The 21,201-nt window shown below is 38.0% G+C and overlaps 1 protein-coding gene across 1 annotated transcript in view; it reads left to right on the top strand.

Annotated features, from left to right (window-relative positions):
• The window catches only part of CEP350 (centrosomal protein 350), a 139,255-nt gene extending 120,808 nt beyond the window's left edge, over positions 1–18,447 (top strand). The window contains exons 36-40 of the mRNA XM_059056093.2: positions 304–2,306; positions 3,146–3,553; positions 3,650–3,796; positions 6,821–6,943; positions 14,565–18,447. Coding sequence (XP_058912076.1) covers positions 304–2,306; positions 3,146–3,553; positions 3,650–3,796; positions 6,821–6,943; positions 14,565–14,729 — 2,846 coding nt within the window. The 3' untranslated portion in view covers positions 14,730–18,447. The remainder of the gene's footprint in view (positions 1–303; positions 2,307–3,145; positions 3,554–3,649; positions 3,797–6,820; positions 6,944–14,564) is intronic.
• The last annotated feature ends 2,754 nt before the right edge of the window (positions 18,448–21,201 follow it).

The raw sequence follows: 21,201 nt of genomic DNA, 5'->3' as shown, positions 1-21,201 counted from the left end.
CATGATTTGAGGATTAACATCTCCATAAACTTTGATCCATTTTTCTTTACTTTGTAAGTTGACAACACTTAAAAAATTATACCAAACTTTAAATTTTCAGTCATTTTTTAAATGTTCTGTTTATAGTTGGTACTGTATATTCTCTTAAAGGAAAAACTTACCTTATACAGTAACCTGTAAAACAGGTCCTATTTATTGACCAGAGCTTTTTCTCACCAATATTTAGCTTTATTTAAACTTTGGTTCCAGAAATTGAAATTTGTGATTAGATAATTTTGATGTGATCTTTTTTTCCCCTTTAAGACACTGCATTGGCAGGTTCTGAGAGATCAGTGTCAGAAAGGTCTTTATCTGCATATGCAAAGAGAATGATTGAATTGGACAGTCAAACAGAAGAGCACTTTCAGACTTCTTCTCCAATTCTCAGATCATCAAGGAGAACCAGAGCAGAATCTGGAGATTCTCTAGAAAATGTCCCTTCATTACCTCTTCTCAAAGAATTAACTGCCTCTAATAGAATTCTTGATGTGTCAGATGCCAAGGTTGAAGAAGAATCTAGTCAAAAATCAGAAATACACGAAGTAGAATATGCAAAATTGGAGGAGAGTGCAATTGAAGATGCCTATTCTAAACAGTCTAGGAAGCCTGATGTCTTCCTGAAACTAAACCTGGAACAGGGAGATTCATCTGAAATTCTTTCAAGGAAAGATCTTTCTTTAGATTCTATAAAAGTTCAGAAAGACTTAGTTAGATTAGCCATTGAAAATCTTCATAAAAAAGAGACAAAAGAGAGACAGTCAGATCAAGATATGGGTCATAGTGCAAACATCCAATCAGAAAAAGACACTCATGTACAAAAGAATATAAAGGGCAGAGACTCATCTTGGTCAGAACATCTTTTTGCACCTAAAGAGATATCATACTCTGAAGATTTTGAAGTATCTTCATTCAAGAAAGACATTTCAGCTGAATTGTACAAAGATGACTTTGAGGTGACATCTTTGTTGTCACTCAGGAAAGACTCTCAGTCTTGCAGAGAAAAGTCACAGGCAACAAGGATCTCTAGAAGTAGAGCCACTAGCTTTGGTAGTGATGATGAAATCAGTGAGTGCCTCAGTGAGAAAAGCCTTTCTATTCATAGCAATGTCCATTCTGAAAGGCTGTTAGAACTCAAGTCCCCCACTGAGCTTATGAAAAGTAAGGAGCGCAGTGATGTAGAGCATGAACAGAGACTTACTGAATCCCCTTCCTTAGCTTCAGCTTCTCTTGCAGATGAGTTACTTGATTTCCACATCGGTGATAGGGTGTTGATTGGCAATGTTCAGCCAGGAACTCTTCGATTCAAAGGTGTGACTAGTTTTGCTAAAGGATTTTGGGCTGGAGTGGAGTTGGATAAACCTGAAGGAAATAACAGTGGAACATATGATGGCATTGTATACTTTGTGTGCAAAGAGAAGCATGGGATTTTTGCTCCTCCTCAAAAAATATCTCACATTTCCGAAAACTTTGATGACTATGTAGACATAATTGAAGATGAAGACTCTTATTCAGATGAACAATATCAATACTATAATCAAGAACAAAAAGATACAGAGGGTCCCAAGCTTGACAGAGAAAAGGATGCAATTAAGTGTTTTTATAAGGAATCTCAACCTAGTATGCATGACACAGAAGCCTCAGTTGATAGAAGCCTTAAAATAGAAACAGACAATATACAGGACATTTCTGGAGTACTTGAAGCCCATATTCACCAGCAGAATTCAGTGGATTCACTGATTTCTTCAAAGGAAAACAAAGACCTTGTTTCTGGTGCCACGGAAAAGGTTTCCACTGCTGTAGAAGACGATACTTTAGATAATACCTTTTCTGAAGAATTAAGGAGGCAACAGCAGTTTACCGAAAAGGAAGAGAACCTATATCCCGACGTTTCAGAAAAGCTTTCTACCCCACTTCTGGACCTTTTAGCAAGAGAAAAGAACCAATTGGAAGCCCAGCTGAGGTCATCACCAAGTGAGGAAAAAAAGTCAAAGGAACAGTTAGAAACAGTCAGCTTACTGACAGACAGTTTACTAAAAGTCTTTGTGAAGGACACAGTCAATCAACTACAGCAAATCAAAAAAGCTAGGAATGAGAAAATCCAGCTTAGCAATCAAGAGCTTCTTGTTGATGATCAAAAGAAAGTACCACCCCCAGGCCTATCCCAGAATCTTGAGGAGCAGTCACCAAGTGTTCCAGGTTGCTTCTTAAGGTCTGAATTGGAAGATGAGAAAGAAGAGATTTCCTCACCAGATATGTGTCCTAGACCTGTAAGTATTTTGTCTAGAAAAAATGTCAATTAAGCTTGCCTTTAGTACATTTTAATTGTGTAGCTCCTGATAGGTTTTTTGGTGATGTGTTGTTTGTTAAATAAAGATCACTTCACTAGTTTGTAAAGGCCATGTAGCTGTTTTTCTGTCTGAAGTATAATTGTCCTCTATTATGTCATGAGTGGTCACTATTGAGTTGTCACAAACACTGGCAGGTTTATGCTGGGTTGAAAACCCCTGTACTGTCCACAGATTAGATTCCCTTCCAGATTCACTGAATAAATTTATTCCATGGAGATTTCCACTGGTTCTCAACCCAGTTCTTTTTTGGCTATGAAATTATTTGTTCACATATCTACTCAGTCATAGTTGCCTTGCAGAAATTACCAGTTGTGATGTTGATTCTGGTAAAACTGAAATATATCCACTATGACATATACTCAGACCACCAACTTATTTAGGTTTCCCATGGACAATTGAACAGCAGTAGTGATTTTGAGTAACTTGAGCCAGATAATCACCAAAGGTGAGAATTTTATATCTTATTTCCAAACAGTTCTTCGGAAACAGAATAATGATGATACAAAAAGGAAAAACTGATCAATAAACATTTTATTAAAATCAATTGTAAGGCTTATGTGAGCAGAATTACAGGAAATAGGATAGTTTTTTCTTAAATTGTTCATTAGTAGCTACAATATTGTTTTTGTTTTGCTTATTTATAGAGAAATAGTAAATATACAAATAATATATCTGCTTTGTCTTTTAAAAAAAGAGCCCAAACTTGTTAAGTGATCTGCGGTTACTAAATGGTGCTCTGAATGGTTCCATTTCTGTAGGAGAGTCCAGTATTTGGTGCCAGTGGGCAGGAAGAGCTTGCTAAGAGACTTGCTGAACTTGAGATTAGCCGGGAGTTCCTGAGTGTGTTAGGAGATGATCAAGACTGGTTTGATGAAGACTTTGGTTTGAGCTCTTCTCACAAGATACAAAAGAATAAGGCAGAAGAAACAATTGTACCTCTAATGGCAGAACCTAAGGGAGCTCCACAAAAGCCATGTGATACGTTATTGGCAGTCCCACATACTGCGGAGGAAGTAGAAATTCTTGTACACAATGCGGCAGAAGAACTTTGGAATTGGAAAGAATTAGGTCATGATCTTCACAGCATCAGTATCCCTACAAAACTGCTTGGCTGTGCCAGTAAAGGTCTAGATATAGAAAGCACTAGTAAAAGGGTGTACAAACAGGTATGTAACATGGAAGGATAATTCTAATTTTTAAACTTCTCTCTGTTGTCTGAAATTTGGATCCTTAGCCATTTTAATTTATTTTTCTCTATCAAGGCGGTTTTTGATTTAACAAAAGAGATTTTTGAGGAAATATTTGCCGAGGATCCCAACTTGAATCAACCTGTCTGGATGAAGCCATGTAGAATCAACTCTAGTTATTTCCGACGAGTGAAAAATCCACATAACCTTGATGAAATCAAGGTAAACTGCAAACTGTAGAGTATCTCCTTTTTTGATTTGCTGTTCTTTTGTACAGATCTGTAAATGTCATAAAAGCAAGTATTATTATTATTATCTTCTGTATTATTCACCATTCTGTCCTCAAGGCCTGTCCCATAGTAGGTATTCAATAAATATTTGTTGATTCGTTCAATCCATGAGCAGTAGAGGGATGAGGGTGAGAGGGAATCCCAAATCCTCAATTTTTTGCAGAACAAATATATATATATATATATATATATATATATATATATATATATATATATATAATTATATCTAAGAAAAAAAGTCAGCAAATATTCAGGGAGATAAATTATTGCAATTCATATGAGTTTTAGGTGAGTTTTTAATGACTTAGAGATAGATATAATATTCTAAAAGTACATGAAAACATGTCATATATAAAACATGCCACCTCGGGCTTCCCTGGTGGCGCAGTGGTTGAGAATCCGCCTGCCGATGCAGGAGACACGGGTTCGTGCCCCGGTCCGGGAAGATCCCACGTGCCGCAGAGCAACTAAGCCCGTGAGCCATGGCCGCTAGGCCTGCGCATCCGGAGCCTGTGCTCCGCAACGGGAGAGGCCACAACAGTGAGAGGCCCGCATACCGCAAAAAAAATAAAATAAAATAAAATAAAATAAAATAAAACATGCCACCTAGACACGTAGATGTTAACTTACCATCTTTGATTTTGGAGGTTTCAAATTGGTTATGTAGTTTTGAAATATGTGGGAGAGTAATGTGATATACAAAAAGTATTGCTTGTTGTCTAAGAAGCCCCTGAAAAGATTTAAGTGCCCTGAAGCTACAAGGACTCTCAACTAACCAACTTCTAAATCACATTGGTGGAAATCTCTCTGCCTGTTCAGCTATTTTAAAATATAGCAAAGGGGCTTCCCTGGTGGTGCAGTGGTTGAGAGTCCGCCTGCCGATGCAGGGGACGCGGGTTCATGTCCCGATCTGGGAGGATCCCACATACTGCGGAGCAGCTGGACCCGTGAGCCGTGGCCGCTGAGCCTGCGCATCCGGAGCCTGTGCTCCGCAACGGGAGAGGCCACAGCAGTGAGAGGCCCGCATACCAAAAAAAAAAAAAAAAGAAAAGAAAAGAAAAATATAGCAAAGGTTATATTTTGATTGCAGTGCCTCTCAGACTTTAATGTGCATCTGAGTCATCTGGGGATTTTGGTAAAATGCAGATTCCTTACTGAGTAGATCTGGATTAGGACTGGAAATTCTGCATTTCTAACAAGCTTCCAAGTGATGCTGATGTTGCTGATCCTAGGATTATTTTGAGTAGCAAGACTCTAGAGTTATGATTCTCAAACTTATTTGATCATAGGAAGCTTTTTTTTCCCCCAGAGAGTATACCTCCAATTACTTATCTTACCGATGTATTTTCTTACATCATCCAGTAGTGTATGTGGACTATCAAAATACATTAAAGGAACATATACATTATTCTGGTATATAACGTGAGGGGAGGCATTGTCTAAGCAATTTAGTCTTTTTTTTTTCTTGAGATATAATTAACACATAACATATTAGTTTCAGGATTCGATCTTTGTATATATTGTGAAAAGAGCACCACAGTAAGTCTGGTTAACATCCATCACCAGACATACGATAGTTACAGTTGTTTTTTTTCTTGTGGTGGTAACTTTTAAGATCTCCTCTGTTAGCAACTTTGAAATACATAATACAGTATTAACTATAGAAAGCTTTTAGAAATATTTTGTACTGACAGAATACCAGCAGACATTTATGAGATATAATGTATGCTTATATCAAGGGTAGGCAAACTAGAGCCCACAGGCCAAATCCAGCCCACCACATGTTTTTGAAAATAAAGTTGTATTGGACCATAGCCACACCTAGTTACTTATATATTGTCCATGGCTGCTTTCCTGCTACACCAACAGAGTTGAGTAGTTGCAATAGAGACCATATGGCCCACAAAGCCTGAAATATTTACAGTCTGGTCCTTCACAGAAAAAGTTTGCTGACCCTTGCTTAGATTAAAATAAGCAGAAAAAAAAAAGTTTTCAAAGATTGACTTGATAGATTTTTTAAAAACAACTTTTAAAATGATTTTCAACTTTGAGGAATGGAGCATCAGAACCACCTGAGGAGCTTTTTCAAAACACTGGTGCACTTCATTCCTTTCAGCCCTCAGCAGTTGATAGATCCTTGAGAGAGAGAGAGAGAGAGAGAGAGAGAGAGTGTGTGTAGGTGGGGAGTGGTGTGGTTTGGAGGACACTGGTAGTTTGAGAATCTTAAATGATTCTAATTCATAAATGTGTTCTTTCCCCTATTAAGACATTTTTTTAAATAGAAGAACCATAAAAAGTAATAACCCATTATTTTGTTAATAACAAAGAACAAATACATTGAAATAAGACAAGGTACATAATATATACCAGCATTCATTCAGAATGCATACATCATTATAACACAATGATGCTGCCTTCCACTTTTAATATTGCTATAGCATTTTGTAAAGTTTTTTTAAGGGTGATAGTTCAAATATTGTTAGCAGTGAAATTACCATGCTTCTCATACTGAAGTGTTGATTAGTAATTTTTAAATATAACATATTCGAATCTTGGTGCTTCAAAATAAGCTATCCCAGCCAAAGCCTTGTACTTTGCTCATGTTTCAGGTTCAGAGATTTATTTTATACTTTCTTTTGTAGTTTTGCCAGCTTGAAGTTAGCTAATGGTGGTTCTTAGGTAGAGGGGATTCTAAAGTGATTTTTCTTTGCAGATTCATCAATGGGTTTTACTTTTTTTTTTTTATGTTGTGTAGAAACAAAAATTCTTTAAGTGAATAAAGTCTGAGCATTTGGGAATGCTTTTCAAATTGCTAAGTGGAATTGTAAGTGGAAGAAGTTTGTATGATTTTTTTATAAATACTGTATTCTTAACAAAAATCTGTTTACTGCATTATAAGCACTAAATCTCAAGAACTTTGTTGTTTGTGTTTCATTCATTTCACTTATTTTCACAGAACTTCATAGCAACCGAAGTACTTAAGCTGTTCAGTCTTAAAAAGGAGCCAAACCACAAAACAGATTGGCAGAAAATGATGAAATTTGGAAGAAAGAAAAGAGACCGAGTGGATCATATCCTGGTCAGTGTATATAACTGAACTATTTTTATTTTGACCATCTTTTCCAAAATCAGAATGTAGTTAGTTTTTAAAAGAAAGGGAATATAATTGATCTTAAGTCTATGACAGTAAATTCTTAATGCCCTCGTTTGCTGCATTTCTTTCTGCCCCTCAGTTTTGGAAATTGCTTTCTTTTGAATTCAGTAGATGAATATTTAACTTAACAGTATTTTTGTGGGTGTGGAGAACTTGAGAAATAAAAAGTTGAGTGGAAGCAAACTTAAGGTTCTGAATTGAAGAGACCAGTGTAGACTAGGGCCAGACTACCTGAGTTTAAATCCCTGTTCTGGCACTTTACTTGGTGTGTAATCTTGGACAGATTAACCTCTTTGTGCCGCATTTTCCTATCTGCAAAATGAAGATGATATAATAGTACCTACCTGGTAAAATTATTAAGAGAATTAAATGAGTATTTATATGTGTATAGAACAGTGCCCTGCACATAACTCAATAAATATTAGCTGTTATTTCATCATTATTATTATCCAGAACTTTAGCTGAATAGGATTTATTCCATTTTGCAATATATTTTCTAGCATTAGAAAAATGCCTATCAAACAACACCAAAAAAAAGAAAAAAGGAAGGGGGAAAAAAGGTCTTTTATTCTTTCTTTCCTAAAAGAATGTTAAGATGTTAAGTCATAGCAGACCTTAGGAAACTCAGATGTTAATGGATTCAGGTTTATTTCCAGATATTTTCTCTCTGGACTTTATATCTTGTCTATATTTATATTCATATCATGAAAAAAAATGTAACGCTTAAATTTATCAGTTTTCCCCAAGTATGTGTACCTTTCTAGTGCTTCATTTACTCAGTAATAACTTTACTAGATAAACATTTGTTAAACATTCTTTCTCATGTCTTATTTGATCCTCAGAGTAGTTGTATGAGGTAGGATGGACTAATGTTACTCTGTTTTACAAATGAGGAAGTTTAGATTCAAAGATATTAAGTGACTTGCCCAGCAAATAAGAGCCAGGACTTTAACCAATTAGTTCTTCATAGATCATGGCCTGTCAAGGTGAACTTGCTCTCATATTTCTACAATAGCTTAGAGTTTGAGTTATTATTAACTACCAAGATGTTACTTCTTCCACCTTTTAAAGAATTAAAGAAAAAAGCACATCAAGAGACATTCATTTACCCTACTATCAGTTGAATTGATCATATTCCCTATAAATCATCTCTGTGCATGCATTTAGTCAAGAATGGTGCTAATTAAGGACTGATGTTACAATAGTAAGCAAAATAGACATAGACCTGCCTTCATGGATTTACAGTTTGCTGGCAGAAGTTAGCCATTAATATATAATTTATACAAGTGTATAATTATAAATTAAATGATAAAAATAGAAGTATAGGGAGCTGTTGTAAAAGCATATGGAGGAAACTGATCTGATGAGGATGGTCAGGAAAGTGAGGAAGTGACAGGTGAGCTGAGATCTTAAAGATGAATAAGCATTAACTGAGTTCCGTGATAGAGAGGAGAGCAATTTAGGGAGAGGAGACTACACATGCAAAGACCTGATATGGGAAGGAGCATGGAACTGAAATGTCAGTGTGGCTGGAGAGTGAGTTGAAATTCCTGGGCCTGTGTAACTTTTTTCATGAGTTCATTCTTCTTAATGTTTAGTGAAATGATACTGTTAGCAACTTGAGTTAATTATTAACAAGAAATGCTAAATAAACTGGTCACCCTTCCTACTATTAGATTTAGCCACCTCTGGCATTTGGATATTCTAATGCTTGTACATTTTAGAGGGATTGAGATTTAAAACAACAATTTTCATGACACATAAAACAAAAATTTTTCCACTAGTACAAAAGAAAAGGGTCTCAAAAATAGAAATTTCAAATACATTTAAAAAATCATATTTATTATAAAATAATCATGCTCATTTTAGAAAATTTAAAATACTGATTAGTCAAAAGAAAATAATCATGACAACCTTATCACCTAGATAACGCTTAACTATTTTGATATATACACTTAGAGTTTCTTTTTATACTGAGAATTTTTTTTTAAACATTTGGGATCATAGTCTCTTGGATTCTGATTGTTTTTGCATAATTAAATGTGGGTTTTTTTCCTTGTTTTTAAATGTTCCTTTATTTTATATCATTTTTTAATAAATATATTCCATTTTATTTTTTGTGGAAATATAGCAGTCCATTGTAGAATTATGTAACAAAACAGACAAAACTCAAGGAGCTTTTGCTCTAGTTAAGGAGACAGATAAGCAAGAAAAATAAATACAAAGAGGAAATAAGGGAATACTGGGGTGATTTGACTTACATTTTAACAGGGCCCCTCTGGCTGCTGTGTTGAGGATAGACTGAAGCAAAGGTGGGAGTAAGGAGGCCAGGAATATATTGTCATAATCCAGGCAAGTGATAATAATGGCTAAGACCAGTTTGGTGGTATTGGAGATGGCGAGAACAGTTTTCAAAATAGAACAACAGAACTGCTGATAAATCGAATGTGGAATATAAGAGAAAGAGAGGTATTAAGGATAACTCCATTGGGTTGGTGTGAGTTGCTGAGGAAGGGAATTGCCTTTTGCTGATTTGAGGAAGACTGAGAGAAGCAGGTTTGGAAGGAACATCAGGAGTTCTGTTTTGAATGTATTAAATTTGAAATGTGTAATAAACATCCAAATGGAGATACTGAGTAGGCTATTAGATATATGAGCCTGAAGCTCAGGCAAGAGAGGTAGGCTGGAGATGTGAATTCGGGAGTGGTGAACATATAGATGGTAGTCAAAGCCAAGAAAGAGAGTAGACCAATAGAGAGGAGGTCCAAGGACTGCTTCTTGACAAATTCCAATGTTTCAAGAGTTAAGAAGGTGAGGAGGAGCCAACAGAGACTAAGGAGCAGCCAATGTGTTAGAACCAGGAGAGTGTGAGGTCCTGGAAGCCAGGTGAAAGTGTTTCAAGGAGGAGGAATGAATCACCTGTGTCAAGTGCTGCTTATTGGTCAAGTAAGATAACAACTGAGAATTTATCATTGGATTTAGCAATGTGGAGGTCTTTGTTGATCTTAACATCAATACAGGTAGTTTTTGTGGCATGGATAAGGTAAAAGCTTGATTTGAGTAGGTTTCAAGAGAGAATGAAAGACAAATTAAGGAGAGCAAAATTGGACACTTCAAACGAGTTTTTTTGTGAAGAGAAAAATGGAGGGAAATGGTAACAAGAGAAGGGCTCTTTTAGCTTGAAAGAGATATGCTGATAGGAAAAAATTGTGATGATGCAGAGAAGAAAGGAGAACTGCTGGACCAGTGTTCCTGAGTAGACACAGATGGAATCCATGCAAGTGGAGGGGTTGGCCTCAAACTGAATATCAATTGCCCTTCTAAAACAATTCTAACATGATAACCTATTATATTTAATATTTCATAATAAACAGTTGCTTTTTCCAGATTAAGAAATGTATAATTTAGCTGTTGTTGCTTGGACTAGGAAAGTCCCTAATCAGTCTATGTGTCTTTAGGCATTATTTGAGGTGAGTAAAATACAAAGAATGTATTTCTTAGATGTTAAAGGCCTCTGTTGGCCAAAAAAGAAGAGAAATTTTCTTTTCTAGTTCTCCTTTACTATCCCCTTACCACTTCACAAAGATATTGATTAATTTACATCTTAAGTTGGCTAAGAATATGGGCTGTTTTTAGCATTGTGTTCTCAAAGTATATATGATGTGGAATGAATAAAAGTAATTAGACCAACTTTTGTATATCCTTTATATGCAGTAGCCTTGGGAAATCTCCCTACTCTAGGTAGAATTGCACTTAAAATGACAAATCCTGTAGTGAAACTACCTAACTAATGATTGAATCTCCTTTACAGATTAAGATCTGATAAGGTACTCAACAGCTCCTGAGTTTTTACTTACTGTTGATAATTTCTTTCTCATATTAAGCCTAAATTGGTTTTCACGTAATGAATTATAATTTGCTTTTACAGCTTTAAGGCTTTACATAACAATTTAAATTCTTCCTGCATGCCTTTGAAGCGGCTGTAATGTTTCATCAGTCTTTTTCTCCCTATTAAACATTGATATTCTCTCCTGTTGTCTGATAGCAGTTTTTTGAGCCCCTTTCAACCTCATCAGCTTTAGCTCTTTGTCAGTGTCCCTCCTTAAATACACTGCTCAGAATTGACCATATACAGGCATACCTCATTTTATTGCACTTTGCTTTATTGTGCTTCCTAGGTACTGCAGGGTTTTTTTGTTTTTTTGTTTTGTTTGTTTTAACAAATTGAAGGTTTGTAGCAATCCTGCATTGTCAGATAATGGTTAAATTTTTTTAACAATAAAGTATTTTTTAATTAAGGTATGTACATTGATTTTTACACATAATGCCGTTGCACACTTAATAGGCTACAGTATTGTGTAAACATAACTTTCACATGCACTGAGAAACCAAAAAATTTGTGTGACTGCTTTATTGCGATACTCGCTTTATTGCAGTGGTCTGGAAGTGAACCCACAATATCTCCAAGGTATGCCTGTAATATTTTGTGTTATTGCTTAATTAGTACAATCACATAACCTTCTTTTTTCTAGATACTGTCATTTGATGAATGCAGTTTATAATCACATTAGTTTTATTTTTAGCTATACCATTCTCATGGGACTCACAAAAGCTTAGAAAAATTCTAAGACCCAAATCTCAGCCTGTGCTTTTGTAGTTTTGTTTTTTTTTTTGCGGTACGCGGGCCTCTCACTGTTGTGGCCTCTCCTGTTGCGGAGCACAGGCTCCAGACACACAGGCTCAGCGGCCATGGCTCATGGGCCTAGCCACTCCGCGGCATGTGGGATCTTACCAGACTGGGGCACGAACCTGTGTCCCCTGCATCAGCAGGCGGACTTTCAACCACTGCGCCACCAGGAAAGCCCTGTAGTTATTTTTTTGATCCAAGTACAGGACATTATTTTATTCCTTCATTTTGTTGAATTTGGCCCATCCTTCCAAGCTTATCAACACATTTTTAGGTTCTTTCTTTTAACATAGCTATTGTGTTTCCCAACTTTCACGTCAACTCTAAAATTGAGGTACCTGCCTTCATCTAGGTCATTGCTAAAAATGATGAACTCAACAGAGCCAAAGATAGCCATAAAACACTCACTAAAAAATGATATGCCCAATATTTATTTAACACCTTCTATTTGCACTGTCCTGGCCACTGGGAAATTATAAATAAAAAGAAATCCCACAGCCTAGCAGGAGAACAGAATACAAAATTCTGTAGGATAATTACTACAATGGAATATGAACAAGATGGATTGGGAGCACAGAGGAAAAAGCTCTTGAGTCTTCCAGGCAGAAACTTCCTTCCAGGTTGATAGTTGTCTTGTCCTTCAGTCCAAAAAAGTACACATCCACCTAACCTGTCTCTATTTCACCATCTTGTTCACAGGGATATGGTGAAAGGACATATGCTTGCTGAAATCTGGCCACATTCTATTTACCACTTTTTTCTACCAGCCTAATACCCTGTCCAAAAAAAAAGTTAGACTGACTTTTTAATTTAATTATTTATATGTAATACATATTAGTTTACGTACATACACGCATACATATTAAGGAGCAGCAGCAAGGGAAATGTGTAGTTGAATAGAATAGATTCCCAAAACCAGAAGAAAATGGAGGCATATTTGCACGTTGTGAGATCTGTCAGTTGCCACAGTTGAGGTTGCAAACTGGGCTTTGTGCTTTCTGATGGCCAAAGAAAAAAGGAAAACATGATGTTCTTACTGGCTGGGAGGGAAATAATTCCTGTTCTTACAGAGGAGCAAAGCTTTTGCTATACTGACGAGGCACTGTGGGGACTCACCACGGCTTCACTGAGAGATATAATGGATAATGTCCTGAGCATATGTTCCTGCTGTAAGGGCAAAAATGATTACATTAGGACAGTGTTTCCTAAATTTTATTATCGCATAGGAAATTGTTCAAGGAACAAATTTAATAATAAAGGCTGAGAGAACTTAGAAAAAGGAAAGTTGTGCAACTTTGTTTGAACAGATAAACAAATTCGTGGGAGATAAGTGATCTTTTATAGGGGACACACTTATTAGCTTTTCCAGAACCTGATTCTCCCTCAGCACCAGGTTGAGAAGTGTTGCATTAGGCTGTTGCTTATAGCATCCTTCATAAGAGAAGAACACCAGTTCCTTTGTATCTTAATAATATTTCTTATATAGCCACACAATTTGATTCTTTGACCAGATACATACAGGAAGCTCTGAATTAATCAAGTTCCTCTACTGGTGGACTTCTGTTTAGAATAGACTGATATACATTGTGAAACTCCCAGAGGGAGATTTCTAAAACTTATTTGACCGTATCACCCTTTTTGGTGGCATTTCTGTCCAGGGAGCATGTGTTAGGGAACAAAGAAAGGGATATTTTACATAGGCTTCAAGCAGCCTCACCAAGGAGAAAGAATGCGGCAGCCGCCTTGCCACATACCTGTCAACCCCAACCAAGGGTTTATGTCTGGCAGCTCTGCTCTCCCACACTCCAAAATGGTGTGGCCTCTCATCCAAGAGTCTTCTCATTTCCTCATGCCAGGAATCAGAGCACAGGCTCCCCTCTTCACTTCCGCTGCCTTTTTCTAGAGGAAATTGTGATAAGTGCAAGTTAGGAGCTTGTTGTCACATGGCTTTTTGCCAAGTTAGACTTTTGGTTAGAGACCCTCAACACCGCAATTAACTTTGCTGAATTTGTGACTAAAGCAGGGTTTACAATCTACTTTCTCCACCTAGCCTCCATCTCACTCACAATATCATTACATATAATAAGTCTAACATGTTTCTCTTATAAGCAGTTTTTAAAAATTTCTTGTAAACAAGCAAAACATCTTGGGCAGTTCATTCTAATTTGATTCCTTTGGTTTACCTTAGGAACCCCCAAATCTGAAAATGCAAAAAGCATTTTATATAAAATAATAATATAACAGTGACTTTTAAAATAAACTTAAACAGTAGTACATTTAAAGAATACTCCAATACCCAAAAAAAATGGGGGGGAGGGAATTCCCTCGAAGTCCAGTGGTTAGGACTTGGCGCTTTCACTGCTGGGGCCTGGGTTCAGTCCCTGGCCAGGGAACTAAGATCCCACAAGCCATGCAGCGTGGCAAAAAAAAAAAAAAAACTCCAGTGAATATGAAATTTTACTCATTTATTTACATACTCCAGAATCATATCTAATATTGTCTTTGGATATATGCATTTTATAATTGTAAATCCATATATATCTGAAATTTTGCATTCTTCTACGTATTCTCCTACGTTGACAGAGACACCATACTTGTAATCCTTAATATCTATAAAATACTGGAATATTGTCAAGGTTGACAGATTTGAAGCCAGTTTTTATTCGACAGTTGAGTTTTTTCAAACTTTTTGCAGCTTTAAAAGGGCTATTGATATCATCATATAAATTACCTTTTTTTCTCTGACTTATTTCCTTGGGTTGTAGTCTGATGCATGGGGTTGCAAAGTTAGTGAATATCATTAATTCCTAGCTTTTGTGTGACAGTGATTTTCTAACCTTTCTGTTTTCTAAATTCTAGGTACAGGAGCTCCACGAGGAGGAGGCACAGTGGGTGAACTATGATGAGGATGAGTTGTGTGTGAAGATGCAACTAGCTGATGGGATCTTTGAGACCTTGATCAGAGATACTATTGATGTTCTGAATCAGATCAGTGAAAAACAGGGGAGAATGCTACTTGTGTGACATCTTGCAAATAAATCGAACACTGAGTGCTAATATGAGTCCTGGGCCTTTCTGCCTCCTGATATACACCCCATGTCCATCATAGCAAGAGTGCTTCTGGACCTTGTACCTGTTCTTAAAGACTACTGGTTTGGAGTTCATGGGACAATGAGGTATATCTGGTATTACAGCCTTTGCCTTTAGAGACTGTCCACTGGAATAATTGGTTGTTTTCGGTGGGCAGGGTCTGATGTTGACACACAATATAATCCTACACCTCTTGTTAGTATCCCTACTGGGTCTCAGATGAGGGCTGAAAACACCAGACTTACCTCTTAGTTTAGACTAGGGTATCACTTCCTTGAGTCTGAAGTCAAACAAGAGAGGTATATAGATGTACATCATACCATTTTTGAAATGTAATCCTGGTTTATACCATGAAAGTCATAAATGGACATTATAGTCTCTAAACAGTATTAAACCCTGGATTACTTTCAGATAGGCAAGTTTAGTAATGTGTGCCTATTTCCCATTGTGGAGTTCATTTCATTTTGTTTTGAAGACCATTTTCTTCCATTATTGCAATTGAGCAGCACCAAGTGGACTGTCAAGTTAACAGAAATCAGTGGTAGCCTTGCTTCCTGAGCACCATCTAAAGAATTTTAAACTTTTGCATTATTTTTAGTTTTTTCTCTGTGAGCATGAAAACAAAGAAGTGCCCCCACTGAAGACTGGGCTCACAGGACTGGTGCAGGGCTGGTTCTTCCACCCCTTGTCTACCCCTGCACTTTTCTTACTTCTTCTGAACCTCTGCCAGCTGCTCCCAGAATCACAGATCCTCAGGACCATCTCAGGCATCGAGGCATGGCAGAAGTGGAAATAATTCATTTTGGCCTTCAAACTTTAAGCTCCCATATCTCCCCAAGAAGTCAGAGACGCTGTTACTTGAATGATTTAGGAAATGAGTGTGTGCACCAAAGACAAAAAGATATTGTCTATTGTTTGTGTGCTTGTTTTACGCTATAGAACATTTTTTTAATTTATTTTAAGATAAATTATTAAGTTGAAAATGTATGTCCCTATTCAGAAGTGAAAGATTCTTCTTGTAATAGTTAAACTTCTGTCTTGAAGCTTCTATGGTTCATAGTCTTTGCACAGGAAACTTACGGTTTTAACAAACCCATACACATATTGAAGAAGGCAGATTAATTCAGTAAAAAGAAGATGAGCTTTTCTAAGATCCCCTGCAGTAGCAGGAATGGGGTGAAATGATTTAAAGACACTGTAAAATTCAATTCTGCCTCTCTTGCAGCATTGCTTCTCACAACTATTACCTGTATCTGAAAAAAATATATAGACTCCAGCTGCTACACTAGAGCATGTGTGATGCTCTCCTGGGACCTCAGTACCCTGCCTTCTTGACTGGTTTCTCTGAATCAGTCCTATCCTTCTTCAAGTAATCTAGAAGAATGTGGATAATCTTAGGCGTGAATGTAAATGCCTTAATATTGAAGGTCCTGATGAGAAGCATGATATAAGACATCCACTGGATTCATACTTAAAAATATCCTGGAATGTTATAACTTCAAAATATGTTAGGAAAACCCCAAAGATGGTATAATCTTTAAGTGTGCATGTTCATTCATTTCTGCCTCTTTCCTTCAAACTTGCCTTTGCGTCTCCAGTGTTTCACTATGCACACTTCCATTCCTCTTCGGTTCCATCTTGTCATTATGAGAAACTTACTGAAATAATCATTGGAATACTTGCATTTTGCACAATGACTGGTATGATAGCTCTTGACAAATAAGAAAGCACTGAAATGTTGTGATTGGGTCTCGGGAAATGCTCAGATTGATGTTGCCAGCATTTCTTCTAGGCTTTTGATGTTGAGCTCTAGTCTTGTAGCCATAATGAGCAAATTGACTAAGAGAAGCTAGGGTTTCTTGGGGTTATTAACCAGTAGTGTGGAGATCTTATTTTCATGTGGCCAAGGAAAAGTGAAGCCTTTTCTTTTCAGTTTGTGTTATTTGGAAGATGGAAAAACATCTTGTCTACATCCTTTGGCTGTTTGTAGGATTACATAGTCCTTGTGATACTGAAACTTTACAGCTGCTGTAAATTTTTTATAAATGAATATGAAAATAATATAATAGGAATATAGGTTGTTTTTCTACATACTCATTATTTGGACCTAAATAAATTTTTAATAATGTTTATCTTTATGACATTGTGATTCCAAAAAAGGAAAAAAATGATATAAGTCCATGGAATCAGCAACCTGGACTTAAAGTTCCCTGGTAAGAATGCTGCCAAGAATGTGGCAGTAGCAGTCCTAACATACTCCAGCTGTCCTTACTATCTTGAGAATCCTGGGTTCCAGATAAAAGAGGCAGGAATGGATCAGTCTTACTCTTTGCTAGAAATGATTATCCATAGTTTGGTAGCAGAAAACAAAGGAATCTATAATTAGCAGATTTCATATTGCTTTAACTATTTGGGTATAATTGAAAAGGGGTTAATTGTTAGCATTAGGAATGATAAACATGGATACCCAGCCACTCGTTCCATATTGGGATCTTTTTAATCAAGCTCTGCCTCTTAACCAAGAATCTAAATATTCCCTCTTTGTAATCTTTGTTCCTTCTCCCCACATTCCCATCCTCTTTCACTCTTTCTTCATAATTCCTCTAAGAAAAAGATCTTTGCATCAGCAGTACTATCTTTTAGAATAATAGCACTATCAGAATTTAGCAGTAAACCAACATATAGGCTTCAGATTGATTTCTGAGTCCAAAATAATTTGTGCTATCCAGGGTACTTCACTCTGGGTTAAATAAGTACAGGGTATAGATTCCCTCTTCAGGTCTAAACAGGAATTTTTACTCTAGGGAAAAGTGGGAAGAGCTCAAAAGTAGTTAATAAGGAAGGTAATTTGTTTTTCTTTTATGTAAAAGAAAGGAAAATTCCTTCTGTGACTACAGGTCTCTGAGAAATTACCTTTCAGAAGAGATTTCATTGCTCATAAGAGTGTTGTGGCCTATAGATAGAAACAATTTTGTTCACTTTCTTGTCTTGAAAAAAAGTGGCCTTAGCTTTTTGCAATACTTGAATAAAGTGTGTACTCGCACAGCGTTAGAGACTCATAACTTTTCTGCAAGAAGTTCAAACTTACATCTTCTTTTACTACCTTAAGAATACTAGTGAGTAAAACATTAATTCAAAGAGCAAATGATAGAAACTACAATGATGTTTAATGCAAATTGTAGAAATTTACATGTTTACAAATCATCTTAAACTGGTTGTGCAGCAATTCAATAAACTATCTTTGTATTATAAAAATGTGAAGAAAAAATGTAAACTGATGTAAAGGAGGTACTGTCATTTTAATTAACCTATATTTAATAGCTTTTCCTTCTGAACTTTGCAAAGCCTTCTCGGTAAACACATTGCAAAGCATTCCCTGGGAGGCCCCGCCTCCCTGTGTGTACTGTATTGTGCAGACATGAAAAACAAACCCGTTTACTGTGTATGTGTAAATAGCCTGGTCATCAGGCCTTTTTCAGTCAATAGTCACATCCAGTGCAACTTTGCACAGAAGACTTAGGGTGTGGTTTGTAAGTATGATCTGTAAAATAACTGGGATGAGTTCCCATGTACACCTGTGTAAATAGATTTGTTAACTGAAATGTACTTTAAGAAAAGATAAAATGTGTAAATAAACTGATTTGTAAATTAATTTCATGTCAGGTGTTCATTTTTTCACCTTTTGAGCCAAGTTTAGAAAGCTAGTCTCCATAAATTCACTTCTGTTACTGGGTGGCAGAGCGCTTATGATCGAGCAAGAGTAAAGACGAGCTGCGCATAGGACCTGTTTACATAAATGCCATCCCCACGTCCGTCTGAGCAGCCTGGTCTTTGACATTCATAACTCACTCCTTCAACAGTCGTTGCGCCCACCTTCGTGTTCTGAGCACTGTGCCGAGTGCAATGGAGAGAGCAGACTGTCGACAGACATGATCCCTGACCTTGGGGAGCTCAAAGTCTAATGAAAGAGAGTCATCAAAAAATAATTCCAAAAACAATGTATGCCAAATTGCATCAAGTCCTGCAAAGGAAGCATATGCTGGTTTGAAAATACATATTTAATACAAGGACCCAACAAGAGTAGGGGAGTGAGTCAAAGAAGAGTTCCCTGATGAATTATAACTTTGTGTTCTATATCGATGGGCTTCTCCCCTGTAATTCAAGGCAAATGTCTTTTCTCCCAAATGACTTGAATTCTGATCACCCTTACAAAATAACATGTGGAAATGTCACACAAGTGGGTGACAAGGAAGAACAGCCATCTGATGAGGAGGTGTGGCTATAATTTATTTCTAGAAATACAAGCTTGGAGATTAGAGCTAGAAGGTAGAGAAGAATAAAAGAATTGTCAAGGTGGAAACAGTTGCCATTCAGGATTATGAATCATCTCTGGTCCAGCAAGTTAGAAGTAACCACCATCATCTCACCTGAATTCTTCTGGTAGCCTGATGTCTATCCCTCTTACAGCTTAAACTCCTACACAACCATGTACATTAAAGAAATTCTCAGAAAAAGATCCCATATTGCAGCAAGTTCTAAGTTCTTCTGACCCTTATAAAACATATTTGAGGGCTTCCTTGGTGGCACAGTGGTTGAGAATCTGCCTGCCAATGCAGGGGACACGGGTTCGAGCCCTGGTCTGGAAAGATCCCACATGCCGCGGAGCAACTGGGCCCGTGAGCCATGGCCGCTGAGCCTGTGCGTCTGGAGCCTGTGCTGTGCAACAGGAGAAGCCGCAATGGTGAGAAGCCCGTGAACCGCGATGAAGAGTGGCCCCCACTTGCCAAAACTAGAGAAAGCCCTGGCACAGAAACGAAGACCCAACACAGCCATAAATAAATAAACAAATAAATAAAAATTTTTTTAAAAACCCAGATATTTGAGTGCCCACTATGTGCCAGATACTACTGTTTGTTGGTAAGTCACAATAGTAATGACAGCCTGAATCTTGGAAAAAAGACCGAGTACCTGTTTCCTTGAATCAAAATATATGAAAATAGTATTGATAGATGGGAGGATGGTGGTTGACACAGCAGAGCCAGGAATGATGAGACCAGCACTGGTTAGACTTACAGAGGTGAGTGCTGGAGAAGCAAGCCAGTGCTCTATAAAATCCCGGAAAAGCTCAGAAATTGGAGGCAGCGACTGCCACAGAGAAAGCTGTGAAGTGTGGCATTGTTTCATTGGGTGGCCAGGCTGTGGAGCCAAGATTAAAAGGCAGTTAAGTGTTACCCAGGTGAGAGACCAGTGCGTAAATCCGAGGTCACTGAGAACAGACAGCAGCACCCCAAGCTCAAGGTACTGAGTTTCCTTACAGAAAGAGGAGAGAAAGCACACAACATCCAGTCCCTTGCAATGCTTCGGTCCCCCATGGCCAGCAGGTCCATCCGAGGTCTGGAAGTGTTCCAGGCCCAGGCCCATTCTTAGGTGACCCTGCAGGAGGGGAGAAGTTGCACATGACTGCCTTTCCCAACAGTCCACCCTGCTCAGCCACTGACAGAGCAGATAAAGGCACACCAAATGAGGTAGGACCATCATTTGCCCCAAGTCTGTAGGCGGAGCTGTGTTGATGGGCCCCTGAAACGCCCACATGAATACAGCTTGCTTACAGGGACTCCCTGTCACTTTGAGACAGCACTTTACCAGAGTCAGTAGGAAAACCAGACCCAGGATGATTATCGGGCCTCCCTGGAGGATGGTCCTCAACCAGAAACATCCAGTGCCTGGACTAAGCCAACTGAAGAGGTCTGAGTAGGGACTGCGTGTGCACAGATGATAACCATCCAGCCTGAGCAAGGCGCTCCTGCTTCCCCATGTTGTTGATATACCCACAGCAAGAGGCGTTGGCAATCACACGAACACCACCCCATTCTGCCAGCAGGTAATTGAGGGCCATTCAGGTGTCCATCACTACCTTGGCTATTGCGTTGTGATTCTTGTGGATCTAGCGGAAAGTCCAAGTCACTGTGTACTGGCCAAGCCATTAAAACGGCAGTGTGGAACAAGAGGGGCCATGTTCTGGGATGAGAAGCCCAGCATTGTTTGAGTTTGCCTCCTTTCCCGCTGGCTGTGCTGATTCTTATCAGAGTGTCGTACAAGCACCACAGAGGCTTCTTAGAAGTGAGAAGAAGACAAGTTAAAGTTCCCACCTCGCTCCCACTCCAGGAAACTCCCGAAGCCGAAGATGTTCTCACCTCCTACTTTTGTGGGATCCCTTGTTGCTTGACAAAACTTTCAGTCCACTCATCCAACCTGGGGAGGGAAGTCACACCCTGAACGAACTCGACATACTCTATAACATCACCCACTTGGGTCAGAGGTTCCAGCACAACCAGGGGAATCCTAGTGCCCCATGTCCTGCGTCCCTTCCCTGTTCCCATAGGGTCCCCCAGGAGGGAGGCACCTG

The sequence above is a fragment of the Kogia breviceps genome, chromosome 1, assembly GCF_026419965.1.
Source record: "Kogia breviceps isolate mKogBre1 chromosome 1, mKogBre1 haplotype 1, whole genome shotgun sequence".
NCBI classification, from domain to species: Eukaryota; Metazoa; Chordata; class Mammalia; order Artiodactyla; family Physeteridae; genus Kogia; species Kogia breviceps.
The sequence above is the reverse complement of the archived record's forward strand: the minus strand, read 5'-3'. Positions and strand labels throughout refer to the sequence as shown.